General features: G+C 46.0%; 1 protein-coding gene across 13 annotated transcripts in view; it reads left to right on the top strand.

The window, feature by feature from the left end:
- ZNF185 (zinc finger protein 185 with LIM domain) overlaps positions 1-14,848 on the top strand; it is an 85,263-nt gene that overhangs the window by 20,045 nt on the left and 50,370 nt on the right. For 12 of the 13 annotated variants that reach the window (XM_090060615.1, XM_090060624.1, XM_090060620.1 and 9 more), the window contains exons 2-8: positions 1,504-1,617; positions 3,472-3,556; positions 8,559-8,694; positions 11,998-12,042; positions 12,698-12,736; positions 13,658-13,732; positions 14,509-14,583. In XM_090060615.1, coding sequence (XP_089916741.1) covers positions 3,532-3,556; positions 8,559-8,694; positions 11,998-12,042; positions 12,698-12,736; positions 13,658-13,732; positions 14,509-14,583 — 395 coding nt within the window. In that variant the 5' untranslated portion in view covers positions 1,504-1,617; positions 3,472-3,531. The remainder of the gene's footprint in view (positions 1-1,503; positions 1,618-3,471; positions 3,557-8,558; positions 8,695-11,997; positions 12,043-12,697; positions 12,737-13,657; positions 13,733-14,508; positions 14,584-14,848) is intronic. The other variant, XM_090060617.1, reaches the window with a different exon arrangement.

The following is a 14,848-nucleotide window of genomic DNA, read 5'->3' as shown; positions in this document are numbered from 1 at the left end:
TGTACGAACAGGGAAGTATTTGATTTGGATTTGCCCAATTTGGAGGACAGTGATTCAATTTGGTGATTTGAATCACTGTCCCCATTTAATTTGGTTGAATCACAATTGGAGATTCAGCATTGATTCGGAGATTCTGATCCACCGGGGAGAAGCAGGCACAGCTGGGCAGCTGCAGGTTCTCCTGTGGCTCCTTTGGCTGTGCCTGCCTCTCCTCGGGTGTGGGGGGGAGTTACGGGAGAAGCCTCCATAGCTGCCCCACCCGGCCCCAGCTTTCTGGCACTTAATTGAAAAAAGAAAAGCCCTGCACCCAACGGCTGCAGCAGGAGCTATGGGGGCCCTGGGGGCATGTGGCAGAGGCCCCCCCCCGAGCCCCCGCTCTCCGATCTCTGCCCCAATGGCTGCCCTGCCCAGCCCCAGCATCCTGGCAATTAAATACAATAACAATAATAAAAAAAGCCCTGCACTCACTGGCTGCAGCAGCGGTGATTGCAGCCTCTTGGGGCTCCTGGCAGAGCCCCCTGCACAGCGTGGGGCAGCGGGGAGGCAGCAGGGATCAAACCCCTGCCTGGCACCCACATGGCAGCTGCCCCATGGCACGGATGCATTGCAGCTTGGTAGGGCACTGCATGCTGTCTGGGAGCTGGGCCAGAGTGGTGCTGGGCTCCGGCTGACGCATGGAGCCACCCTGGCTCCCAGACAGCGCGCAGTACCCTGCCACGCCATGCTGCACCCACGCCATGGGGCAGCTATGGCCAGGTGCCAGGTGGGGGGTCAATCCCCACTGCCCCACGCTGTGCAGGGGACTCTGCCATGAGCCCTCAGAGGCTCTGATCCATGCAGCCAGAGCTGGTGAGTGCAGGGCTTTTTTATAATTGCCTGGATGCTGGGGCTGGGTTGGGCAGCCATCAGGGGCAGGGCTGGGCCAGGCAGTGAGATCAGGGAATGGGAACTATGCTGGGGGGCGGAGGGGGCTCTGCCATGTGGCCTCAGAGCCCGCTGCTGTTAAGTACACTTTTTTGGTTTTGGTGATGGGTGGGGAGGGGGGGAGTGAGGAGGAGGGATAGGGGGAGAAGGGGGTTGGAGATTTTTATTCCTGGACTGCTTGGGCCAGGCAGGGGGGCCATCAGGGGCATGGCCGGGGTGTGTGGTGGGGGGAGATTGAGGAGCAGGGGCTGTGCAGAGGTGCTCTGTCAGGAGGGTCCAGAGCACCCACAGCCCCTGCAGCTGGTGAGTGTGAGGCTTTTTTTTTTTTGTAATGTGCCAGGAGGCTGGAGCTGGGCAGGGGATGGAGCTGGGCAGAGCAGCTGTGGGGGGCTTCTCCCACAGCTCCCCCCACCCAGGGAGAGGCAGGCACAGCCAGAGGAACTGCTGCTTGCCCCGTTCTTCCCTGCACGGGTCCAGAGGCAGTCCTTCTTACATCTAATTCCACCCTTATCTTCAGGGTCAGGCCAGACTCACTCCCTCCTGGGGGGTAACTTTGCCCACATCTCTATCTTCTTCCAGGTTCCTGGAGTGATTACCTTCACCCCCCAGGGCTGGACTCGCCAGACGAGCAGCTTCCTCAGCTCCTGTAGCGACTCTTCTCATTGGCGAAGATTCTTCCCTGGTTCTCTCCAGGTAAGCTGGAGGACTGGAGCTCTCCTTTAAGCTCTGGAATCAGTTCCCCTCTCTGGTGATCCCACCTGCCTTCTGCTTTTTCTTCTTGCCTCCCTCTCTTTCCTTCTGAACCCGGGCTGCCCTCCCGGTCTCCTCTATATCTCCTCTTTCTCCAGGTGTGTCCACTGTAGCAGCCCCCTATTCACTGCCTGCTTGACCCAGCTATTTTTTCTTTCTCTCTTTGGCGCAGTTTCTTTCTTTTCCCTTTGGCCACACTGGTTTCTTCCCTCTGGGTTCAAGCCCCAGCAGCTGGGTTTGCCATGGCAGCCTTTGATCTGCCGCAGCACCAGCCAACTCCTTTAATTTTCCATGCCACGGTATTCTCTCCATCTGGATTCATCATGGTTCTTCTTGCGTCTTGGGGTAAGTTTTCTTCTTTTTTTCTCCTTCTCCCTGTCGTTCCTATGGCAGGGTACTTCAGTTACCCTGTCACACACTGTTTTAGGATAAGATGCAAATATGCCCAACTTCAGTTTTTTTCAGAGGGGATTCAGACTAGCAAAGTGTAATTAACCAAACCAGAATTTAGCAAAGGTCCCAATGATAACATCTTAGTCTGACCAAAAATACCATGGGATGTCATAGCTTCATAGTTTCATAGTTGTTAGGTGCTGGAAGGGATCTTGCAGATTATCGGGTCCAGGCTCCCTGCACTTGGGCGGGAAAGACTGCTGGGATCAGATGACCCCATTTCCAGTGACCATGAGTGGCCAGGACTTTGGGGAAGGTGGAAAGGTCTCCCCAACATCTGCACAGGTGCACTGGTTCTGTGCTGACTCTCAAAAGCTTCTGGGAACATCGCTACAGAAGATAATGCTCAAAGACAGCCCTTCAGCCAAAATCAGCCTATAAAGAATGTAGAGCTCTTTGGATGAAAGAGGTAATATAATTCTTCATCACTGAGGTGTTTAACTTACAGACTCCTGAAAGCATCTGTTAGTGTGGGTGTATGCTTATGCATGCAAGTGTCTATAGAACAAGATGACCACAGGCTACTTCAAGCCATATGCATGGCTGGCAGGTCATCACCAAAGGAATGAGGAGTTGTCAGTTCTATAGAAAGTGATGTGTTATGAAAGAATTTTGGTGTTATAACATCATCAATATGGGTTTCCTTGGATTTTGAGTGCTTCCAGGCATTTGTTCCTGGGAAGCCTCTTATTCCCTGTGTAGGAAGGTTAGATCTGCTATGATTAGACTGGAATTAATGGATCTGAAAATGAATCCAAGTGATTGAATTAGTTCTAGACAACTTTCTCACATCAGTCCCTGGATGTATAGTATGTGGGGGAGGAACCTAAGACTGCCAAAAGGATTAATTGCAGTAGGAGGGGTAACACATTTCGTATCTTTAATTCCTGGTACTGTGTTAATACTGTATTATGTTGTTCATAAAATTGTTGTTTACTAATATCCAACCTAGATGTCCCTTGCTGCAGTTTAAAACTATTACTTTTAGCCTTTTCTCCTGTGGACACACAAACTAGTCTATCGCCATCCTTTTTATGATAACACTTAATATATTTAAGAACTGTTTTATAAATTCCTCCCTCAGTCATCTCTTCTCCAGGCTAAATAATCCCAGGTCTTCCAGTTTTTCCTTGGAAGTCATGATTTCTTTGTGGCTCTAATAATTGTTGTTGCTTTCCACCAGACTTTTTCTCATTTGTCTATGCCTTCCTTGAAGTGAAGTACCTGAAACTGGACCCAGTACTCCAAGGGAGGCCTTACCAGTGCTGAATAACACACTCCTCTACAGCTGGATTTGAAACCATTCATAACCAGATGAACAAACTGAGTTTCTTCTCTTTTCAGGTTCTTCAGGTGTACACATTGCTTTGAACTGGAACTAAAGTAGAAGCATACTTGAGAGCCATGTTGTCCCTTGGTGTCAGCAAAGGTAAAATCTTTAGTTTTGCCTCTTAACAGCCCTCTGCTTCCTTCAGACTTCTCTTCATTATATTTTCTCAGTGACATGAATTTCACTTTCCTCGATTGCCTGATTCATTGTTTAGTTTGTGAAATTCCATATGCCCTACTCCTTACCACTCAGATAAGCTAACTACAGAATTCTTTGAGTTTGATAGTTCACTGAATTAGAATTCTAATGCCCACAAAGACTGAGAAAGCTGGAAAATTGGCAACCTTTCCTGATTTTTATGGTGAACAAAATAATAGTAAGTTTGTGCGTTATCCTTCTTCAAATCTTCCATTAAAACCTTTGGTTTCCTCAAAAAAAAATTGTTATAATTAGGCCTGCAATATGTTAGGGCTGCTGCCTATACCATTAACCAGTATTGTCTCATTGCATCCTGTGCTCCCCCTGTATCTAAAAGGTCTTTGGGACAAGATATACGGTAGCTCCTATTTTATATGTGTACAGCACGTAGAACAATGGTGTTCTAGTCTGTTATCAGAACTTCTGGGCACTACGCTAGTTTACATCATAAATAAGTCTGACTCTACTTTTCTTGGATCGCCTCACTTAATCAGGGTGCAATAATCTTTTTGGAGCTATATTTCATTCAGCAATACTATCTGCCCAGATACCAAACTGTGAGGTATCATTTTTGAAATAATGTCGTGTCTTACCCACACAGTCAAAAATTTAATGGATCCTTTAAAATGCAAGTCAAATCTTAACAGATGTGAAATTTACTAAATCTGTAAGCAACTCAAAACAGTAGTTCTGTGAAGCGTGAAAGGCCACATTAATTTTACTAAAGTCAACAATCTCATTTTCAAAAATGTTATTTTCACTTTTATAAAAGTAACACCTTTATTTTCAAGTGTCAGTATTCAAGAGTAAAAGTATTATTTTCTGTTTGGCATGAAGGACTTATTTACACACAAAATAACTATGCCAGCACATCTTCCTATTGTGAGTACAGTTATACCATTATCAAGGTAAATATTCTGATACAGTTATTCCTAAATGAAAAAAACTAAGTTATACCAATGCAAAGTATGATTTGAGCTGTATAACTACATCCATATTAGGGGCCCTTCTGATACGATTTTTTAAAAGTAAAAAACCAACACCCTTACCTGATGTAGTTGAGCAGCTATGCTGGACATGCATTTGCACCAGACTTTGGAAATTAAGCAGAGCTGGACCTAGCCAGTACTTAGATAGGAGATCACATTGGATTAGTTTTGGGTGCTGTAGATTTGAGGCAAGGAGTCATGGTTGAAGACTTGGGGCCAAATCCTATTTCATCTTTGTGCCTCTAAAAGCCACTTATGTAGCTGTGTTACAGATGTTTGGGGCATTAGTGTAGATTTTAGAATCTGTTTTAACTTGTATTGGTGCACTTGTTCTGGGCTAACCTTCTATATTCAGAAGGCTCTGGGATGGCTAGGTAGGCTGTGTGGTAGAAGAGGATCACTCAGGTATACACATTAACAGTGTGTAAGTCTCTGAAAGCATGGTCAGAGAAAAAACCATGAGGAGCTTCTCGGGTGGAAGGGGTGGGAAGAGATGGGGATACTGCTACCTTCTGAGTCCAATAGCCAAGGGACTATTAGGGCACTTGCTCAGGGGTTTAGGGACCCAGGTTCTAGGTCTGTGAACCCAGGGGGTTTTGAATCTGCATCTTCCACTTCCTAGCAAAATGTTTTAACTGTCAGCTGTTTTCTAGGACATTTTGATCCTTCTGCTGAAACTGGCCCCTTGTGCAGCCAACAGAGAAGTAGATATGTGGCCTGGAGAAAAGCAAGTCAAAAGGAGGGCAAGCCACTGATATGGGCACTGCACTGGAATGAGGGTCCTGGCCCCTATCCCCAGGGGACTGGAACTGTCCCACTATTGCTTATCCTTTTCTCCAATAAATATTAAATGTAATGTGTAGCAAGGCCATTGGAAGGGGTAAAAAACAAGGGTTTCTTCCCTTCAAGGGCAGCAGTCATCTCACTGAACCACAATCCTTTTAGCTTGCTCTCCTCCTAGCCTTGCATAACTTCCCTGCTTGGCTGCCCAGTGGTGAAGTTCAAGAGGAGGCCACTCTGGATAATGCCTAGCCTATGGCCTGGTGTTAGAGCACTTGGCTGGGAAATGGGAGATGAAGGATCAGACCCTTTCTGAGTGAAGAGGAAACCTGGAACATGGGACTCCCATTCCCTAGGCAAGTGCTCTAACCATTAGGTTACTGGGCAAAAAAGGTGGGAGGATCCCCACCTCTTCTATTCTATTTTGGGCAGCGTAATAAAGATGAAATGGGATCAGCTCTCAGTGCATATTTTGACACAGAAATTAAATGAATAGCGAGTCTTCATTTGGCCCCATCATCACTACGGAAGTGAGGGATGGGAATAAAAGAAGTGAAGATGAAATATAGATATATTACTATAAAAACTGAGAGTGGCATTCTGTTCTTTTCTGGATGTTTAGACAACCTGGTTTGGTTCTCTATGGCCATGTCCACACATGGTATGGGCATTTGGTTCCCCAGGGACAACTAGCAGCGGCACATTTTGCGCTGTCACTAGTGTGGCATAGGTGTGCCCTGGGAGCAACATGCTCTGGTGTGCAGCAGGTTACCCTGGAGGTGGTAGGGGAGGCTGGCCCCAGCAGCCTTACCTGGGGTCCTGGGAGCCTTCTGGGGCTGCAGCAGTGGTGATTCTGCCTCATGGAGCCTGGCCAGCAGCCGCAGCACAGCTCCAGGCAACCCGGTTCCACTTTTGAGTGTCGTGCACTGCTCTGCTTCTTTTCTCTGCCAGGTTTTTTTGACCTCTCGATACCCAGGGGTCCAAAAAACCCTCTTCAGTGCTCCGTTGCAGTGTGGAGAACAAATGAATGTGCAATATGTGGCACTGCAGATGTTCCTGCAGACATGCCTGCAGTGCCATATACCGCACGGCTGCACTTGTCTGGACATGGCCATTGAAGTCCTCAAAATGCTACTTACGCAAAAATGACATTTTGTTCCTCAGAATGTACACACATAGGTGGCCGTGTATGTTCCCAGACTAGACTGGGCATGCACTCTGAGAAAGCGAGCTCCTATCTTTTCACTTCAAATAGGTAGGGTGGCTAAGGCACTTCAAATTTTCTCATGGGGAAGCTCTATTGGTGCATCCAGACGAGATGAGCATGCACGTGTGGTATGCAGTGCTGCAAACCACACGCACTATACACATAGACTTTTTTACCTGCACTGCTAATTCACAGTGTGGCAGGGTTTTTTGACACCAGGAGATCCCAGTGTCAAAACTGCATCTGAAAAAAGCGGGGCAGCGCATGTAGTAGCAGCATGCACTGCCTGAAACCAGAACCGGCCCTGCCAGAGCTACACTCCAGCTGCTGGCTAGGCTCTGTGCACTGGTTCACCACTGGTAGAGCCTCGGGAATCCCCCAGGACCCCAGGTAAGGCTTCTGGGACCAGCCCGGGTGCTGGCCTCAATCTACCCTACCCTACCCTACCCTACCTGCGGCAGCTTGTCACATGCCAGAGTGTATGTGCATGAGCATTCCCAGGGGAGAAGTAGCAGCAGCACAACTATGTGCTGCTACTATTTGTCCGTGGGGAAACGCATGTGCACAATCATTTAGATGCGTCCTATATCCCTAGTGAGAAAATTTTGAATAGAGGCTTTTCCCAAAAATATTCTCATTTTACATCCAGCTGCATTTGACACCTTGTGGGCAGCACTCAGTCCAAGATCCTCAAAGGTATTTAGATGTCTAACTCCGTTAGGTCTTAGACACCTAAATATCTTTTAAGGGTTTTGGCTTCAGTAACCTTCATAATGTCCGTGTTAGATGTTTGCTGCTCTCTTGCTGAGCCCAGCTCCTCTCCCAGCTCCTCCACATCCTCCCATCTTTTCCTAGTTGCTTCCTGGGTTTTTTTGGTCTTCTCAGTCCTCATCTGCTTTTCCCATCAACCTGTCCTGCTTTCTTTCTCATCTAATCTTTGTTCTGCTGAGAGAATTCAGTATCTCCTAACCACCACCCCTTCACATTTTCTATCCCCTACTTCAATAAAAATATTAATTAATATATTGAAGTGGAAGATGTAATTAAAGTCAGAGTAGGGATGGGAGTGAGGAAGATGGTAAGTAGACTTTTTTGACAGGTCACATTAAAGACAAAGGCCTATAGTGATAGGACACCCATAGCAATTGTTTTTGGAGGCTCCATTCAGACTCAGAGCCCCACTGTGCTAGGTGCTGTACATATATTTAGATAGATATGTTTGATCATATTTGTAGTTGAAGTAACAATAAGTAATCAAAAACTCACAATAAGCAGTTGAAAGGTATCTCCTTTCCCTCTAATTCAGACCTGACACTAGACAAAGTTGACAGCTAGGATGCATAAGTTTTATTTGCCCTTGATAAAGCATATCCTAAACTTGGCTCACCCCCAATCTACAGAAATGTCAAGCTACTTCTGAAAATCAGAAACACAATTTCCCCCAATCTCACATTTGCCATAGCTAGAACTACTCATAATAGATACCAGTGATGCAAAGGGAAACACTGCCTTTTAAATGTTTGATCCGACTGTCACCTAAATGCTCCTGGTGTTCTGCTCTAGGAAGACAATTCATTAAAGTTCAACCCTACTCTTACAGGAGCACAAGCAAATGAGTTGTATATATTTCAGCAGAGGGTGCTATAAACTAGGATATCCAGTGTAAAGTGACACTGAAGTCCACTTTGAAGTTTGCTTCTGACTTTACTGGCTGCCTAATGCCTTCTGCTAAAGTATGTTTGAGTGGGTCAAACATTCCCTTATTGTTGTAAATCTATTAGAATAAGAAATGGAGGCTGATTTCTGTTTTAACTCGAACTGAGTGTTGGCTGGATCAATTGAGAGTGGGATTTCTTACCCTTAATCAACAAGCCCAGTGCCTCCGTCCTCCACCTCCACTAAATCATTTCCTCTTGTTTGGTATTAGATGGTGTCATTCCACCTACCGAGGAAGATCGCAGGAAGATCATCAGGCAGATGAAAGTGCGCACCACATTAAAAGGGGACAACAGTTGGATCAACCCACAGAACTCAGATTCTGAGGATGAAAGAAAGAGTCCATTGTAAGTGGGATTACCCCTGCCAGCTTTTTGTCCCTGTCTCTCCCCACCCTTCCCCCTCAAACTGAGCTGTTTTAGGAGACCTCATTCCCCAAACTCACTGAAGTCCTAGACACCCCCATCTCTATCTGGATCTCCTTGCCTTGTTATAGGGTCCTGCTGCTGGCTGTGAATTTCAGTCACATGGGCACATTACTTTTATTTACTTTTGATAAATGCACATTAGAGGGAATTGTGTAGAAATGACTTTTCCAGGGAGCAAGGGAGCCAGCAGCTCAGAGAAATTGTTAAGCTTCAGGAACCAGAACAAAATCAGCTGAACTCATAGAGCCAGATTCTGCTCTCTGGTTGATGGGAAGGCAAAAAGGGTCTATAAAGCTGCCTTGTTTAAATAGATGCAGATCCCATTGGTGGAGAATCTCTGAATGATATGGAACTGGCACAGCTAGCTTTTCCTTACCGTTGGCTGGTCCCAGCATCGGAGCATACAGCAACCTTTAGCTACTCACCCTTGGCATGGGTCATTGAGTGAAGGTCTGCACCACTTGCCCTGAAGGTCCAATTTATGACATTGTTTAATTAAAAACAGAAACAAATAAGTCATTGTTCTCCAAACAAGCCTTTCAAAAGCTAATGTTTCTATCACCTTAACACTGAGGAGCATGTGTAGAAACCTTAGCATATCAGCAAGTTGGGACCTGCCTGGTAGTCGCAGGACTGCCCAAACCTAACTCTGGCTTAGAAGTGGACATTTTCTGATTTTCTCTACTCGTCTCTAAAACTACATCTACATCTAGAACACCTGAGCTACCAGGAAGCCTTAGACAGCCTGATCCCTGTACCAGCTTTGTGGTCAGAGCATCTAACTGGGCACATCTACATGTGAGATTAATTTGAAGTAGGCTTACTGTGCAGTAAGTCTACCCAGGATCATGTCTACAAATGCTCCCTCTTGGGAGCAGATATGCTTCTAAAGGGCGTGTCCAGACGAGCGCAGCTGTGCGGTATGTGGTGCTGCAAACATGTCTGCAACACCACATACCACACAGTCAGGTGTTCTGCACACTGAAAGGGCACACTGCCTGTGTGTGCGCTACTCTGGCTTTTTATTCTGTGGGGTTTTTTGACCTCTGGGTATCCAGGGGTCAAAAAAACCCATGAGAAAAAAACTGAAGCAGCGAACACACGGGTAGCACACACCACTGAAAAGCAGAGCCAGGCTGCTTGGAGCCGCACTGCTCTTGCAGTCCCAGGAGGCCCTCAGGACCCCAGGTAAGGCTGCAGGGGCCTGCACAGTGCTGGCCACAGTCTCCCCTATCACTCCCAGTTTAAATTTCTGCATGCCAAAGCATGTGTGGCACAGGTGTTCCCCTGGGAAAATTAGCTGTGACTCAAGGTGTGCTACTGCTACTTGTCCCTGGAGAACCAAATGTCCATGCTCATCTGGATGTGGCCAATGGAAGCAACCTGGTACAGGGATTCTCCCCCTGGGTGCTAGCGCAGGGGCTAGCAGGGAGCACGGGCTGGTCCCCATGCACACAGGGACAGGGGAACTTTGCCAGCTGCAGCAGTAGCAGTTGTCTCCTGGCCCTGTACGCATAAGATGGGGCCTGATGTGCATGGGGCCAGGAGACAGCTACTGGTGCAGAGATTTCATGTCCCATGCTCATGGGGACAAGCCCTGTGCCCAGCAGGACTTCCCTGGTCAGCCTGAGACTGGCCAGGAACTGTCCTGTTCTAGGCTGAGTGGGGAACTCTCCATGCAGCCCAGAGCTGGCTGGGACCTGCCACCGAATGGGACAGTTCCCAGCCAGTCCCAGTAGCCCTAGTGCTACTCAGCTCCCAACTCCTGTTGGGAACCAGAAGTTGAGCAGCACAAGACAGGGGGGTGGGCAGAGAGCTCCCCTGTCCCGGTGCTGTTCAGCTCGCAGTAGTGCCAGGACCAGAGGAATCCCCTGTTTCCTTTTGCCCCCCTAGTGTAGGGGCTGACCAGGAGCAAATTTCTTCCCAGACAGCATCTATACATGCACAGTTAGTTTACTACCTGTATTTATGGGTAGTAACTAGCTGTGCAGTAGATGAATTTACTGTGCCATAAATGTTTGCATGTGTAGACCCTGATGCTTTACTGTGGAGTAGATTAGTCTACTCCACAGTAAAACATCTCACATAGACACACGTGCTGACACAGGAATCCACCTCCACCTGTGTGGTTGCAGGGTTAGGACCTATCAACATAAATATATGGGGTGGGTGAGGAGCAAGAGCCCTCACCCCTTTGGATTTTTTGTAAATAACTCTCTCATGATCAGTTTTACTGCTGCTTCCCCTACACAGCCTCATGTCATTTCTCATTATACCATGCCTCTCAGTTAAACAACAGGACTTCCCAGGAAGAGCCCTTGCTTTCCTCCTATCCTCCACAACATCTTGCATATCAGGGTTGTTTAAATAATAATAGCAATCTGTGTGACATTGGGAGCATGGTGCCTTGAGGGGGGCATTTTCACCTCACCCTGACATGTGAGAAGCTGAAATATACTGAAGATGAATAATGGGGAGACCAAGGATATAGCTACACTATGTGTCTGGCACTGTCAGTGATGGATTCCCCTGAGCAAACCCTACCCAAATGCTCCAGCTCACATGGGCCAAATCCAGAATGCCCATGAAGGCACTTGCGGACATCTCTTACAGCCACTTTTGAGCATGCCACAGATTGAAGACTAGAGAGCAGCTGCAGTCTTTGAACCCAAAGCCTATCAAAACTATGGCTGTAAGGACCATACAAATACCTTGGTATGTAGCTAGAGAGTAAGAAAGGTGGAAATCTTGGTTACTTAGATTGTAAGCTTTTTTTGGTTTGTGTTTGTACAAAAGCCCAGGACAATAGGGTTCTGGTCCATGCTGTGTGCTCAAATGTGGTACTAATATCAATAATAGTAAGCCAAGATTTTAAGATGTCAACTGATTTGCAAAATATCTGTTTATTATTGCCCAGCCTGAAGTATTTAAATGGATCTCATTTTTACAAAGTAGTGGGCACCCAGCCTCTAAAAACCGGGCCCCTGCAAAGTTGGGTACTGCAAAATTGAGGTGTCTCAAATGATGAGCCTCTTCTAAAAACCTTGGTCTAGATACTAGTGGCCTGATTCCTGTGGGTCTGCTTGCTTCTTTGTTTCTCACACAGCCTAATTCTAGAGTCAATAGGTTTCATTGTTTAACAAATTATGTGACTATCATGTTGTTGCATCATATTTTGGGGTTCTAACCCCAACTGATGGTGTTTCTTTCCTGTTTCCCTAGGAGGCTTAAACCACAGTCACCTTCTGCAAATGGCCATTCAGACAAGTGAGTTCTTTCTGTAAAAGATAAAACATTAACTACATTGACAATTTCCTTCTTTCTCCTCCATCTGAGCATGCAGATTCGTTTAAGGGGGCACTGTCATAGCAATTTCTTCACTTCACTAATTCTAAAAAGTTCAGTTCAGGACATAGTGGGCATCTCTGCACATGCATTAATGTGCTGTTGTTACTATGCATTAAGTTTGGTATCTGTAAAAACAGGTACTAATTCAATGTGCAGTAACCATTGCTACTGCGCAGTAAGCACCAGCGCATGGCCTTTTAGTGATGTTAATGCATAGGAGACTAATTCTACTGCACATTAACACATCATGGCAAAAGCTGTGCTAATGTGCAGTAAGTATAATTAATCTAGTGTGCATTTAGCGTCTCATGTAGACATGACCAGTGTGTCCTGACACTGTTCCATAAAGAAACCATTAAGGGTTATTTCCAATCACAACTGTCAGATGTGATTCTAAGATGCATCACAGAGCGCACTTGGCTGGATTTCTACTTTAGTGGCTTTGGATAGTACCAGAACTCCTTGCTGAACAGACAGCCTTGTATTCTATGGCTATTTCCCTTTGAGACTGATATTGCCACTGCTGCTTTTCCTTGTCAGTTTTTTGATTTACTGATATCTGTTCCCTGTGCAGGTGTCCAGGTTCCAAGCCTCCCTCTGGTTACCTTATCAGGTTGGTATGCAGAGTCCTCAGCCCTCCTAGGAGAGGAAATACTTGGGCTGTAGATGAAATAGAGGGAAGATTTGGGAAATATCAATAATACTTGAGCTTCTACTCTTAGATTAGGGACATGGTGGTTCCTGACAGAGGATAGCCCCTGAGAGTAGATGTTTCAGTGCTTAATGAGAAGTTTAATGGTATCTTTCGTGATAATGAGAAATCAGATCTAATAAGCTGGGCAATAGACAACCCCAGCATTGGGGGTGTCAGAAAGGCATTCCCCTGTCCATCTTACAGAGCACTGCATTGGTGTTCAGTGAAAGTGTGGACAACATCTTCCAGTAAGGAACTGTGTATTAACTCATAGTAGAAATGGTGGACCCACAGTCTCGCACAGGATCACAAATCCTGTCTTGCTTCATCTGACTTTCATGGGACTTTCATACGGGAGATGATTTTACAATGTTGACTAAAACTCTGGGATAAAAAAGCAGGGTTTTCTCCCCCCAAACTGACTCTTTCAAGGGAGCAGATCCTATTTCATCTGTGTCTATTAGCCAAAATAATAGGTGTATTTACCTCCTAACCATTATTCTACTACCCGCTAAAGTTCTGGGTGAGTACTGGTACACATTAAGAGTCATAAGGTCATCATGCTTCAGTAGAATGCTAGGCTGGGGAGTGTACCATAGTAATGGACAGAGATTATACATCCATAAAGCACTAGTGCTGATCACAGCCACTCATATAACTGTCATGGGAACAAAGTCCTGCAGTTTATAAGCTTGATTGTTTTAATGGAGAGACTCATTCAGATGTTACTTTAACATGGTCCTCTCCCCCACAGCCTGTCTTAGTGGCTTCCTCAGGCTCCCTCTAATCTTGGTTCTGTAACTGGCCAGGTAACTAACTACCATTCTCCTGTTTTGCCAGAGGAGTTTTCACCAAGACTGTTGATAAGACTCTTCCCCAGATGACTTCCCCCTCTTTTAATGGAGCACAAAAAAGGTTTGTCTGACCTGTTCTCAGTCAAGGTCTGCTTGAGCTATTATTCAACATTAACTAGGGATCAGGTTTTGATTTTGGACAGTATATATGGGTTCCCATGGATCTCCATTACATTCTGGAACAGAGGGGCATTTAAAGGAAAAGCCTCATTTCCACCACCTCCTATAATTCACAGAGGATGAAGCCTGTTAATAGTCACATGGATTAGACAAAGTGAAGGAAACTGGAAACAAACCCTACGATATTTTATACAGTAAAAAACACAGACTCTGGTCAATTGAAACTACTTGCATAATTACACTGAATTCAGCAAATTGTTGTGGATGGGGTCAAGTGATACAAAGACAACTGAACTGACCCTGCCCATTTAGAAGAGTCTCTCTTCCCAGAGCAAGGTAAATTGAGTGCTTGAAAGCCACAACGCACCTACGAATTAATCCCTTTATTGTCCAAAAGAAAGCATTGTTAAAAGAGGTCTCTGGTGCCAGAACATTATCTGTCTTTGAAATAGGGTAGCATAATTTGATGGGTGGGGAGTCCTGGGTCAGATAGGATAATTCTCAGAGGTGCTTAGATCTCAACTCTCAGCCCAGGGCACCTTAAAAAACCAATGTACTTCCATACTTTGAACACTGTTAGCTAAACTCATAGGTAGAATCCACTGTGTCACTCTCCTCTTGTGAAATGTTCTCAGGTGTGCTTGGGGGAGACATTGGCAAGAGGGTAAGAGGTCATGAGTGTCGTGTTAATAGATGTTGAACTGTGTTTGTCTACAGCACTGCAGCTAAGAGTGCCAGCCTCCCGCGTGTCTCCTCCAGAGTCAAGATGACAACTGAGGATTACAAGGAACTGTGAGTGTACTGAGAGAAGCAGTGCTCTCCTTATCCAAGTGCTAAACAGCTGCCTCTAGGCCATAGCTTGGCACAGTAACCTGGATGATGAAGCCACCTGTGAATAAATGCCCAGTCAGGCCAATCATTCCATTTGCTGAATGTTCCAGCAGCCTTCATTTATAAAGGAAACTGCTGCCTAGTACTTTCTCAGGGCTTGAATGAGACTTACATGGCACCTTGACCTTCTACGGGCCTTCTGCCTGAGGTGACTACCATCCCTAGT

Source organism: Crocodylus siamensis, chromosome 8, assembly GCF_052110815.1.
Source record: "Crocodylus siamensis isolate JL-2025a chromosome 8, ASM5211081v1, whole genome shotgun sequence".
In the NCBI taxonomy this organism is placed as follows: Eukaryota; Metazoa; Chordata; order Crocodylia; family Crocodylidae; genus Crocodylus; species Crocodylus siamensis.
This window is presented reverse-complemented; position numbering and strand designations above follow the sequence as displayed.